The following is a 14,289-nucleotide window of genomic DNA, read 5'->3' on the forward strand; positions in this document are numbered from 1 at the left end:
AAAAGATAAGGGTACGGGATGAATATAAATATTCTTTCGTTTTTCTCGGGAAAGCTAACAAGAAACTTTCCTTCTGGGGCGAGCGTAAGTTTCACCACTGTATATAATGCCGGCGAAGTGCAAATGGACTCGATGAATTTCCCTTCCCGAGCATTTCCACGGGGATGCTTGAAAAATCCACGCGCCTGCCCCCTGATAACCTCGAACAATGGCCGACAAACTTTTGCTCTTTTCTAATCGGACTTTCAGATCGCGCTTCATCTGTCATCCGCTGTTTCGAAAATCATGAACGTAAGATGGGTGCGTCGCGCCACGTTCTCACAAGGGATGGCCGTCACTTTTGTTTCGAAAAACAGGGGGTTGTGTGACGGTACTTTTCCATCACAGTTCTCGTTTCGCAAACTCACGATAAAAACTACCACCACCACGATGAAGCGAGACCATCGTCCGTCGAATTCCATCGACCAAGTACTTCGTGCCCAGAGGCAGACATACCAGGTAGGGGGTGGTTCGAGAAACGCGGGGGTTGCGATACGACCGGCAGGGCGTAAATGGCGCAGGTGCCTAGGCGTAGACACGCGGCACCTTGGCCCCGTGCCAGCTTGCGAAACAAAGCTGGAACTATGTAAAGCCCGCTAACTTCATCTTCGCGGGTTAACCAGGCGAGCCAGCGGCGCGGCGCGCGGCTCGATGCCGCCCCGGAGCGTTCGCCGCCCAAACAGGACACCGTTGGCAAACTCCTCGCGTATTTACGAGGGATCGATGACCCGATTCCCTGCGCGTCCGCCAGACGGATACGCGGCCTCGTCCTAGGGCTGGGAAAAGTCGAAAGTCTCGTTGACTTACGGCGAGGATTTGCCCGGCGGTGTGGCATGTCCCGCTGTGAAACGGGCAGACGTCGGATTCCGACTCGACGGAGCTCGAGGGGTGGTTTCTTCGGGGAATATCCAGGTTTTGCGCGGCTAACGATAGGAGAGTTTATGGGGTGGAGAGGTTAAGCGAGTTAGAGGGTAGTTCGAAGGTTTTAGGTGACTTGCAGCTGCCGTGCGGCGCGAATCTTCCACGAACGTCTTCGAAATTACAGCGAACGAATGGGAGTCTCTCCGGGTTCGTCGTTCTTTAGGAAATTTCCATCGCCACGTATCGATGGACGCTCGTTAAACGAATACAATTAGTATCGCGAATTAGCCTGCGTTTCTTTTTATCGACTGAGCATAATGGCGCCAGTGTGTCGAGCCCGTTGGAAATTGCCACGAGCTAACGAACTGTGAATTCGCTGAGAACGATCGAATGTAATTAAAACGCACAACACCGGTCCCGTTAACGTCTCGTTGGATAATCGAGACTTAGTCGCGCGCCGGCACAAAGGGAGAAAAATGTTTGACGAGCGGCGTCCCGGTTGGTGGAATGGTACCGTTAAATAATGTAAAAGGTCAAGTGTCCTTTTCGCCCCGAGTGCAAGTGGCTGTATAATGGAACGCGTTTGAGAAACGCGGGTATAAACGGTGCAGCTGCGCTTGAACTGCTTTAGTAGCGAACGTGTAATTGACACAGCGGGTACGCGGTCCTGGCTTATCATCCGCCTCGAATTAATACCGTTAATTCCGCTCCCGCGGCCGAGAAATAAAACCGACCGCGTCTGCGCGCGATAATTGCGGTCAGTATACGTAATTTTCGACCATTTTCTCTGCTTTAAAAACCACCATTTACGTTATTCGAATCTTCTTTTATTACCTCTTCAACGGGTCTGTATTGGCCTCGTTTCGCGCGGACTCTATTTTTTTTTCAGGATTTATCAAATTAATCAGCCCCGCACGGTGAACGAGTAAACAGCGAGCAAGGATCGCTGTGCGAAGAAACTCGTTGAAGGATATCTCCCACGTATAATTCTCCGCGTCGCCCTATCGATTCCCAGCGTGGAGTCTGAGCAAACTGAACTTCCAGCGCGGACGGTGCCTCGAATAACTTTTAATTGGCCCTTTCGTGCGAGCATTGTTACGCGACCGGCTTCGTTGCCCGATTAAACTCTCTTACGATCGTTTGTAACGTCGCTGTAATAAACGTGTCTCGTTTCTTAGATTCGATTAAATCCTACTTCTTATCGCGAGTCTTCTCGTCCTTTAACACGCTCTATTAGAGAACAATTATACAATATTGTAGATATTTAATAAAAATAGTAACGAGAACAAAGTTACGGTTTTAAGTAGTGTAACCGCACACATGATCAGACGCTTGTTTCTTATTTCTCTAGTATCATTGTAGCCAATTCCAAAGTTCCATTCCAAAAATTTCTTCATCGTTCGTCAGAAATAGAACCCGACGATCGTAAAAGTTTTATGCTCGCCATTAGCGCCGACGAAGTTTCGTTTGATGACCGGTCGACGGTACAAGCGCGTGACTTTCCCGCGGAACCGATCGGATTATATTAAAATCCAATGTTGCAAACGACGCGCTCGAGAAGGGGTACGTGTTGCTACTCTGGAAAACTAATTTCGATTCGAGAACTGGGGTAACGCCGTCCTCGCAGCCGACTTCGAAACGATCCCACCCCTTTATTATAAAGCCTCGCGTCGGCCTTCCGGCTCGATCAACCCTACCCTTAAACAGTAGCCATTCAACGTCGAAGAACCGAGCCTAGAAGAGACATTAATTCTCGAATGAATTTAATTAACCCTCGAGCGAGTCTTTCAATGCCGGATGCAGTTGTTATTTCAGATCCTTCGTTGTATTGATACATCGATTCGCTTCCGTTAGAGTGGTTTCATTGACGACGGAAGCCATTCGCAGAGTAATTTCGTAGAATGAAACCTCCACGATTGATAAAAAAGCAACGTGACACGATAACTACGTAAATAAAAGATAGACGTTCGCTGGATTGAACTCTCAATGGCTCTCTCGTTCGTCGTTCTCTGGCAGACAATGTTTAACAAACATTGAAGTCGCTACCAGCGCGACTAAATGATCAACGGGAACGGGCCGCGTCCCCCGTTTCCTTTCGCGCAGACCTCGTTCAGCGTTTAGTGAATTAAGGAACTTCATTGCCACGGGGGCGTGCACTCGCTAAGCGAATCTTCATAATGAAATTATTTCTCGTGAAGTGCATTCCGAGGAGTGGAAATTTCTCTGCACGCCTCGCCGTGCTGGGCCGAAAGTTACAGAGTCCACTATCCCGTGCGTAACTCCTAGGTCTACCCTAATTTTTGAGCAAATTTATGGTTTTATCGCGCTAGAGAAGATCGCTGAAAGAAATTTACTTTGAAAGCGCGCAACCCCGCTCGATCTAGCTGCTCTTAGTCTAATTTATTAAAAGACCCAGTTACCCAAAGTTCCCTCTACCAAACTTATCACTCTCCAAGTATCTCGAGACTCTCCGGGGACTGCGATAACGGATATAACGTGGTCCCAAAAATCGCAGCGGTACGCACATTTCACGCGTCTAATCAGATCCGTCGTTAGCAGCCGAGTTAAGTGGCGCGGAATAGCGGAAGCATATTTTTCATTCATCCGAACTGGTCGTTGACGCTGACATTTCGCAACTTTCCCCAGTTTCCACGGGACCCTCCTGATCGTGGCTGGCGGCTAATTCGCGTCGACTTCGATTTTCCGCAACTTTTCGCCTTCTTCCAGAAGGAACTTGCCGATATATTCCGTCCACGCGTGCCACCGCGCTTTTCCAGTCGATTCGAGAGCGGGGCCGTCGAGCAGCCGCTGCAAATTGCCGGAAAACTTTCCGTTCGGTCGATGATCGCTCCAACTTTCGACGCCAACACCACCGCCGCCCCTTTCCTTTCCACCTCCGTTCACCCTGTTTACGTTCGAGATCCGCGCGTCCCCGTTTCCGGATAACGGACCGTTCAACGCTACCGTTCGCGAGGCCGTGTAACAAATCCGGCGAACGATGACCAACTGGCGTGGAAAAATGAGAATACGTTAGTCTAATTCGTTCGACGTTGACATGTAGATGAGGAGACGCGACGCTTGCTTCGTAACTGGGACAACGGGCGCTCGACCTCGGAAATAAAAAATGAAACGCCTCTCTAGATCTTGGAATACTACCTCGAACGAATTGTTAGATCGTTCTACTGACTCCTCGACGTTCAGACGATTCAACATTTGGAAAACTGGCTTCGACATTTCCAGACGGTTTTCACATTCCATAAATCACCTTTTTATGCGTCTTTTTATGATCGTTCGACCTGTTGACGACGAAAGAGAGCCAGGCGTGCGTTCACCTCTCGCGCACACGATTCTTTACTATCGACAGCGGACTGCTATTCAGAGAACACCCTCGGACGAGCCCCCACGGTGACAAGGGTCAGCGCGTCGCAACAGTCCGAGTAATTCGATAAAGGAGACACCCCGAGACGACGCTCAAGTGGCTGTCGCCTCGTCCATTCGAGAAAAAGTACGCGTCGAGCGATCTGTCCGACTTCTGAAGCGTCTCAAGCGTGCGAGACATCGATCGAGCGGAATGTACGCGATCGGAAACGTCCCCTCGAGAGTCCACTCGCGATATGAATTCGTCCGCGTGGCTTGCGCTCGTCCAGAGATTTTCAGGGAGTTCCCAAAGATATTATGTCTGTCGAACAAGGGCTGAAGAATGGCCTTCTTATACCCGCGGGGGTTAAGCAAACAGAAGCCTAAGCGGAGGGTAAACTCGCAGAAGAGTTGGAGGACTGTTTTTCGATGGGGACGCTTGCGTCCTCGACTCGAAAGCCCGTGGGCGAATATAAATAGAATCGAATGAGGCGATGAGGTGAATTAGTTCGCGTTAAGACGATTGGGAAACCATATTTCCACCCTTAAAGTTCGTTGAATTTCTACGCGAAGCGAACAAGTGACAAGAGGGTTAAAAATCAAGTGACAAGGGTGAAAGAAACAGAGAAGCCTCAAAGTGTTCCCTTTCAGATATTAGAAAACAGAATTAAGAACCCTGGGGTCGATTTATAAACGTTATTTTTCCGGTCGACTTAAATCTTATTTGGTTTCGCCTTAAGTATCGTCGTTAAGGGTGGCGAGCGAGAAGGTCCCGAAGGGTGGCTCAACCCTCGAGTAATACCGCGACATTAATCTTGTCCCAAGCCTCTTAAAGCACACCGCGTCGGTTCCATTACAACCGGGACCGTCGTAAAATTCCAGGGAACCCATTCAGCTCGCGTTAATTAACCCCTTGCGCGTCGCTCGAGGACAAAAGAAGCCGCGAGCCCCGCGTTCGACTCTCGACGCCCATCGAACGACTAACTACGCAACAGCTTAACCACGTAGGCGAGCACCACCTATACACTGCCACGTCCCAACTGACCCAAAATTGTCTCGCGTTTATCCCACGCGAATTCATCGCGGCTAGTATCGCGGTACGCGGTGGAATCGCGGAAGTCCGCAACAGCCAAGGGTGCATCGGCGAACGAACGCCTCCACTTCCTGAAACTGTTCTTCAACAAGTGCCGGCAGAGCGCGGAGGGTTGCCAGATAAGAGGTTCGCGTTAGCGGGGTTAGAAGAGGGGGCGAGCGTGTGCCCGTTATTAAAGCTCTTTAGATAAGAGGCGCGCAACGGGCAGCGCTCAATCCGTTAGATAGAGACTTGGAGGAAGTTTTAAGTAGGCGGCCGTCCCGTGACGGGGCGTACACGCGACGTTAGATAAAGCAGTCGGTAGCGGGCGGATGGCGCAGCTGGAGAACGGGAACGTATTCCGAGCGGTGTTCATTTTCCACGGAAAGAACGTCGGAGAGAGCGGCGAGCCGGGTTCGTTCGGATAGAGCGGCCGAGATTCGAGGGAAAATTAAAGGGAGGCGGGCAGGGGAATCGGTGGCTCCGTGAAAGCCAGAGACAGCGGTGTTCACCGGGAATTAAAAGGAGAGAGGGTGAGAGAGAGGGAGAGAGAGGGAGGAGTGGCTGCGGGAGATATACAGGGGTCGTGGTGAGTCGCGGAAAGAATCGAGGAGGGTGGAAAATAGTCGCGAAGAGGAGCGAGATTCGCAAACGGTGGATCGATGGAGGAAAGGGATCAGAAGGGGCGTGGGGGTGGGTCTGGGTATAAATCCAGGCGGAGGAGATCTAGTGAAAAGGATGAAAGTTGAAGGAAAAGGACGATTTATCGTTCAGTCGTCAAGAGTGGCGAATTAATATGTACAGGCTGTTCCATGGTACGTGGACCACGACTGATTTAGCGCTTCGTGCGGGGAAAAATGATTGGTATCGCTACGTTAGGATCCCGCGCAGTGGGTAATGCGGAGAAATGTGACGCGAAATGTTCTCCTACGGGGTTAATTGATTCATGGAACATCGCGACGGAATTTATAGAGTAATCAACTGTTCGTATAAGATACATCGGGCTTTATTAAATTTCAGGGTGGTTGAGTGAGAAGGATAGCGTGTTGATGATCCTTTTTTAAATTGGATCTACGACTTCCACCGTGGAACGTCCTATAGATAAAGCTCTCTGATCAGTTTTAACGGTGCATTTGCACGATAGACTCAGCCGGTTCTCTCGGTTCTTTTTCCTGTATTCGCCTAAAAGCCCGTGAATACGCGGCATGATACAATCCATTAAGACTTTTCCGCGTCGCCCTGGGCGAAATTTCAGACTCGTCGAACTTTCGTCGCGACTACTTGTACCCGGAGTGCAAACCGAGATATCTTCGATGGCACGGTAGTTTCCGTAAGAAAATCTTCGCGACAACCGCCACCCCCGTTTTCCACCCTCTCCTTTATTCGAGTCGCAACGATGTTTTTCCGAAGCGAAGTTAATCGAAAAATGAAACACAGAAATTTGGATCGATGAGAATTGTTGTCCCAAGAAATCCACGGGAAATTCTCGCTTCGTAATCAAACGGTAAGTATGAAACTAAAACGTATTCGGATGTGTGCGTCAACGATCAATGCGCGTGAATATCGCGATGCAACATCGGCAATTATCCCGGCCATACTTCTTTAAAATACAAAAACGAACGAGAATTTAAAATTTAATACCACGCAGAGAGCATTTATAATAAAACGGCCGGCATTGTGCGCTCGAAACTGATAATAATCACCCGAATTCGCGTACGGTGAACGCAGCTCGTTAAGCGTGTTTTATTATTAACGCTTTCGCTGGTAGCTCATTAGGCGGGATCGACACCAGGATACGAGAGAACAATACGTCCCGCGCATTTTATTATTTCGGTTAAATCCAGCTACACGAACCGAACCACCGAACGCGTCACGCTGGGATAAATTTTATTCTCCTCGCGCAAATAACAGCCTGACTTTCTTCGAAACACGGCGCATCGTTAATGCGGACAATTAAATAACATCTGCTAATCGATCATATCCTTAAACACCGCGAAATGCCGTTCAAATTTAATACGACAGGATTTCCTCGCCGGACGTACATCGAGAATGGGAGTTTCGCGAGCTTTCGCGTTTCACCAAATTCCGGAGGCGACAATGAGACAAAAGGTGGGCCGTTTCGATGACATCGCGTTCGCAGCGTTCAGTGGCAATGCACACAACGCGATTCACCAGTCACAATCCCCAAACAATATCCCCTCGCGAAACACGATTCAACGGACGTGCGTCCATTCTTCTGTCTCGCGTCCTCACCTCGCGCTTTCGATCGCGATTAAACGCTCCTCCGCGGATCGCGTCTCGCGACGGATTTTCGTCGGGAACCGAAAAGTTTTTAAGCATCGCCGAAGGCGCGTAGGTGAAGTTGGATGATTTAACTCGAGCGGAAGAGGAGGCGAGTAAAAAGAGCGGCCGATTGAAAAGTGCAATGGCCGGGATAGAAGAGCGAGGGGGGTGGCGAAAGAGGGTGGAGCGCGCGGCGAGCTGCCGCGGGAAATGGAGATCGTGGAAACCTTTTGAGGTAGACAAGAAGGCCGTCGCGTGAAACATAAGTTTCGCGAGAAGAAACCGCCGAGCGATGGTAAACTTTCCACAAGACTTCCACCTCTGCCATTCGGGACGCTCGCAAAATACCGTCTTTCTTTAGGCTCGCGTTCGAACGCGCGAATGTTGCGCGGAGTAATCGATTCGAAAGAGAATCGGATTAAAATAGCAAGGACTGGAAAGTCTGCGACGAAATTGAATGATTTCTTACCCTGTTGATGTAACAATCGTCGAATTCGCAAAGACTTGTCCTGGTCAATCAGGGAATTACATCGAACTTACCTGAAACAGAGAGTAACGCGATATATAAAACGGATGAAAAATATCGATAAATTAGATCTCGAGAAATTTTCTAACAGGAGAACCGAATCAATAGAGTAATTCAATTTCTGAAATCCATAACGCGAAGGATAAACCCGGTGGATATTTTCAAGGGACCAGTTGCAGTTCTTGCAGTGGTTACTTCCGGCGCTGATCAAGGGAATTGTTTGCTTATACGCAGCAGCTGAAATAGTGCCGCTGTTGCGGAGGACCGTGGCGATAAATCGAGGCTACATCCGACGAAGAGTGCGCGAGCGGAAGCAGAAGGATTGCTCCCTTTCGGTAACCTGATTACCCTCGGAATGGACGCTGCAATCAACGAAGGAAACGTCGCTGGTCGTGTGAACGCGAGTACGTATAGTCGAACTCGTCCACGGGCTGTCGGACGTCCTTAAGTCGAGTCCGTAAAGTGGTTCTGAGAGTAGTTAACGTTCGCGGTGCCAGTCGCTTTTAACAGACAATTGCTGGTCTAGACACGAGGCCAGCTACCAACTAACTTAATTGAACTGTCTCACTTTCATTTTTCAAACATCGACGAGAACACGTAGCCACCAAAGGACCTCCATCGTTAAGGTAACGAGTGCAAGTACGAACGAACGTACTCTACTAATTACACCATCTAATCAGAAGCTACAATACCGCTAAGCAGTTCGATAGACCAGATAAACGATATTCGAACGGATGAATCGCCTCTGACCCATTTTCCAGCGTTGCTTACCGGGATGTCTGATCTGTATCGCGGCTACTCTGCCAGCCAAACCTGGTTCGACCATCGGCGAACCTATTCTACTAATCAGACCGTCGAATCAGGAGCCAGCCTACGCTACTAATCGACGCGTCTGACAAAAGCACAGCACCCCATTGTCCACTGAAATAGGCTGCTAACCTACGGACCTACTCCTGTCCGACTAAATGCAGTCGCGTTTCACTTGCGATCAATCGAGGGCCTCTTAGGTCGCTTCGCGTGTCCAGCGACGCGGATGGCATCGATGTTCGAGTTAAATCGCGTCATCCTCGCGAGGTACCATCCGACCGAATTGGAGGAGCAACGAAGACGCGCAACGAGCGAATTAATCCTCCCTCGCGCTCGCGCTTTCCACCCCTTGTTCCATGGTCGAAGGAACGGATAGTTGCGGACCGTTCGAGGTCGTTCTCTCGAACGGTCGAGTTTCCTCAGGGCTCGCCAAGGCAACTTTCCTCGTAGTGGGCCCTATAACGCGGACGTAACTTTCACGAGCGAGCATAGAACGAAGATGGATGCGTGGCCAGGGCAGGGCGGCGCGTGGTTATCACGAGACCGCGTAACAACGTTCCGTATTCAACCAACGAATAGAATTAGAGCAACTTCCGGGTGAAATTATCCCAAGTTATCGAGCCCCCGCGTCCCGTCCGTGTGTGCTAAGACACAGGTAGCTGGGAACTTTGAATATCGCGAGAAGAAGGTTGGTAAACTGTATCGCGGGGAAATTTGAATAAGTAAATTGTTCCTCTCGCCCCGTGAGGCTGGGGCGAGATTGCGAATATTAAAAGTTTCGCGGCATCGAGGTGTTACGAGGAGCGAAACAGCGGCGCGTAACAAAGGGCCCGTGGAAAAAGGAGAGGGGTGCGATATTTCTGAATGAATGTGCCACTTGCGAGTGTTATTAAAACGCGTCAGGGAACGTAAACGAAACGTTCGGGTAATCTGAACGAAGGCATGCTCGCTCGCATACTGTGGCATAATGGGAACAACGGAGAATACCAGCGCGGGGAAGAAATGGCGGGGCGTAGGAGAATTCCGCGAGAGTTGCGGAAAGATAGTCACCTGTGCCATCGCGCGAGCTATGCTCCCATGTAAATTCTCTGGCTGGCAAACTTGCGGCAATCAACATGTAAAGTGGAAATCAGTGAGCTGCGCCTGGATACAGACACTAAGAATTAACCGTGTAATCCGAGCGATGCACGCCCGGAATTGTAACCAAGCATTTAAGCCGAATAGCTGCGAAAATCTAACGACTTCCGCCGACCGGATTCCCGGCTAATCAGATAACGTCGCGATCCACTGGCCGCAGAGACGAATTCCGAAATTTCAAATATGCACGCGAGCATGTATTAATGAAACGGGCGGGGAAAAGTTTCGAGCCAGGTTACTTCCGTCTGAGTTGCGGTCAGATTTAAATCCGCGATAATCGCGCGCCATTAGTCGCGCCGTTTCTCCGCTGGATATCGTTAAAATCCGTGGGGCCGATTAATAATTACCCGCGGGCAAGTTTCGTCGTCAGGTGCGCCCAGCCGAGTTCAACTTTAAACAGCATCGATTATTTAAGCCCAGGATGAATCATGCCCAGCGAGCAAACGGAATCGCAGCGGAGCCCTTCTCGTGCTCCTCCTCCGTCGCGAGGGAAAGTTGCCTGGAACTTATCCGCGCTTGGACAGAGACGTTGCTTGTTATCGTGTCGCTACGCTTGGCTACAAAGTTTTGACCAAAGTTGCCAGTGAACCCCCCGTTATATTGGCCGCGTATATGCGAACGATAAAAACTGACGCGGAATTCACGCGGAGGAATTGCGCGGGACAAGTGAAACGAAGTCGAAATCGCTTCTGCCCCGTGGGATCGAGTTCGCCTCGCGCAGCTGTTATTCTTGAGCTACGATCGGCTATTTTTATTAACCAACACCCGCGTCTCTCCATGATCCACGCGGTGGATGAATTTTTACGGCGGAGCAATGTGCACCGCCGCGAAACGAAATCGCGTAAGTGGCCGTAGGCTGCGCGCAAAAGGGTAATTCAAATTCAACAGCCCCGTCTAGCAGACATTTATCGCGAGACTCGGTGAATATAAACTCTAGCCAATTAACACGGGAACTGATGGCTCGTTGAAATTAATGCGCTGTCTGCGGGTGGCGCGAGCGAATCTCGGCTCGACGCGTTGATTAAGTAACGTTCGAATGGCAATGAGACACCTTCGATTAGCCAGTCTTTAATTTAATCACCTCCTGCTCGTAAGTTGGTAATTGATCGCGGGTTATGTACACGGGTTATACCGAATTGACTTTCATCGAGCACGTGCTTGGAATTCGACGAGATCGAGCGGGAAAGAAGAAATCGTGGTGTCACGATCACGCGATCGTATAAATTAAACAAATCCAATTCACCAAGCTTAAACCAACGGTAAAGCTGTTACGCTAATCGGATGTCTGACCAGTAACTAATTTATTCCACTGGTCTAACTTCGAACCTACCCCGTCGACTCAACTTCTACACCACTGAACTCGTATTAAACCGTTACCTAAAGTATATCATTTCAAATGCAAATATGCACAAGTTCCAGTCATCAATTTCCAGATACACTTAATTCTCAGAGGCAAACTGTCCGCGCGTGAAAGAATAGAGGGAACAGTCGCCAGAAGCCAGCTAATATTCCTCGCGTGGAACGTCATTATAATCCGTAAATTTCGAGGCAACTTCCTGGCATCCGTGTTTCCGCGTCGCTACGTCGAGGAAGACGAGGAAAGTTCTCGCGAGACGCGGACACCGCGCGAATTAATGCGTCGTTCGGTAGACGCGTGAGCGGAATATCGCGGCGGGATTTCGCGTGACGATTCGACTCGTTCACCCTGTCCTCCACGCGGATTCGCATTGCCGCCCCGCGTGGAACAATAGACAGCGTCGCGACGACGCCTCTACGCGCTGGGGTTAATAAACGCTCCCCTCGCGTGACTAATTCGTCGATTACGGGGGCGGGTTATTTGCGTCGGGGTTAAAGAGCGCTCGCGTTGGATTTCGGTTGCGTGTCTGTAATTAATCGACACGGTATAGCTGACTTCCCTGATACGTCTTGATTTCCGCGGCGAGAATGCTGCGAAAGGATTGGATTGTTTGTGATTCACGTGTCGTCGAGCGTGGAACTGGTATATCCTGTTCGAGTGGAATTAAGTGGAATTAATTGAAATTAATTCCGTCGATGTCATCGCGCGGAGCGGAATGAGAATACAGTCGCGGCGACATTAAGACGCAGACAGCGTGGTTACGTAGATATTAAGATTAATGGATAATAAATCACCGGCAGCCGCGTGTGCATCTCGATGTTCGCATCCATCTTCGTTTTCCGGATCGAGTCGCGGGTTCCGCTATAGTTTTGCGCGGCCTTTATTTACCTGGCTGGGACACGGTATCGCGATGCGACACGTTCTCACGAGATACCGTTGCGTTGCAACAGGATAGGATTGCGAACGAGGAACACGCGAAAGGGGATCGAATAATTCGACGAATCAATCGATCGAGGGGAAACTGACAACGCACGGGTGAAAGCTCGATCCGTTTCGAGCGACTCGCTGACTGGCGAGATAGAATTCGCGGCGAGTAACGTTTCAGACGACGAATTCACCCCGTCGACGTCCTCTATTCGTCTTCGTCCCGGGCACACCCTCGTTTTTCGGTTTCGCGCGACGACGACTCTGTCCGATAACGAGCGGAGATAAAAAATGATAACAGCACGAGACGACGGTTGGTGGTTTGCTCCTTTGTCGCTACTCTCCCACGTCAGTCGTCGGACAAAGGGGTAATTTCGTGGTCGAGAGAGGGCGAGGGGAGAAAAGGTACGTCGAATCGTTCCTCCGAGAGAAGGTTGTTGAATAGGGTTTTGATTTCGGATTCCCCACGGTCGACGTGCCGGAAATCTTCCACGATTTTAAATGCCACGATCGTTCCACGCAGCTATTGTCGCGTCCACAATTTCGTGCACAATTTCGGGTGCCGTGGGGACCTAAAAATCGCATCCCTCTCAGCCGTCTAATTATTTTACAACGTCCTCGATACGATGCTCCGCGAAACTACCCCCGACGGCATTAGCAGTTTCATTCGTTATTCCAAAAAAGTCTCGCCAAGTTTCTTCCATAAAAAACAAGAAGAAACTCCGCTTTATATAAGCGTTCCGCGCGTCTCCGTGTTTCGCCACGGCTGGTGGCTCTTGTCCGAGCCCGTTCACCGAGAAACTTCACGAGCCAAGCCGTTAAACCGCCAAGTTACGCCGTCCGCAGCTTCCGCGAGCGTAAGGGACACGGAAAGGCCGCGCGTTTACTCGCACTAAATCTCAGGCGACTCTACCATCCCCGCGGACGTAAACCGTGGCTGGCGACAATGGTTACGAGCCTCATGATTGCCCAAAGAATCTCCTCCCCTATTTTACTCCGTCACCTCCGTCTCACCCTAACTTAATTCTTCTTCGAGCGTGAGGATTCCTTCGCTGTAAACCGATTTTTTGACGAGCGAAAGATATCGATCCCCCAATAGTAATGATACAAGAAATTTTAAGCGCGTGGACGTTTTCCAGGAACTCGTCCAGGCTGCTCGTAATCCGTGCCGCTCGTTAAAAGAAGAACAAAAGGATATTTTCCGCGTTTATGGTGATAAACGAGTGGAAGTCGTTCCGTTATTAGAGGCGTACCTCGAGGAAAGTGTAGGTAGATTTGCGGAGGACATGAGGAATTTCAGTGGAAGATTATATGATCGCCGGAAGGGATTCGCTTCCCGTGATTTTTTTCCCCCTACCTTTATCTACCTCTCTCTCCTCCATTCTTCTTTTATTTTATTTGGGCCACATTTAAATTTTAAACGCTTTTAATGTTTTATGCATGCGCCGGGGACTGGTCTTAAAATAAACACGCTAGACGGTCACCAGCGAGCGTACAATTCCATTCGTGCTTTCGCTCCTCCCTTAATCTCGTCCGTTCCACCGCGACGTTGATTATTATATCGAATTAATGAACGCTCGGGAATGGCGTTGTAATCCCAACCTTGTTTCCGTCGATCTTTCTGGCTCGTTCAACTCGTTCGCGATATCGTTCACTTTCTCTCTGCCCCCTTTCCTTTCATCTTCCACGTGACCCGCGCTGGGAGCGGCTCTTTTTATTGCCGTGGAAAAGAGCAGCTTCCTCGACGGATCATCTCGAAACCTCAGCAATTAAATATCCGATTATTAGCTCCCTTTGAACCTACCCTCGGCTCGATGCAGGTAATAGAACATCGCTCGACAATCGGATTTCCTGGATCACGATAAGAGGAAGCCAAGGTGTGGGAAAGAGAGAGACAGAGGAGAGAGAGAGAGAATTCAGCCGGTA

The 14,289-nt window shown here is 49.9% G+C and overlaps 2 protein-coding genes across 3 annotated transcripts in view; one reads left to right on the forward strand and one right to left on the reverse strand.

The window, feature by feature from the left end:
* Positions 1–14,289, reverse strand: part of LOC143424028 (uncharacterized) — a 155,802-nt gene that overhangs the window by 65,895 nt on the left and 75,618 nt on the right. The gene's annotated exons all lie outside the window — the stretch shown is intronic.
* The window catches only part of LOC143424053 (uncharacterized), a 204,206-nt gene continuing 200,955 nt past the window's right edge, over positions 11,039–14,289 (forward strand). Inside the window, exon 1 of the mRNA XM_076895861.1 lies at positions 11,039–11,045. Coding sequence (XP_076751976.1) covers positions 11,039–11,045 — 7 coding nt within the window. The remainder of the gene's footprint in view (positions 11,046–14,289) is intronic.

Source organism: Xylocopa sonorina, chromosome 5 (assembly GCF_050948175.1).
Source record: "Xylocopa sonorina isolate GNS202 chromosome 5, iyXylSono1_principal, whole genome shotgun sequence".
In the NCBI taxonomy this organism is placed as follows: Eukaryota; Metazoa; Arthropoda; class Insecta; order Hymenoptera; family Apidae; genus Xylocopa; species Xylocopa sonorina.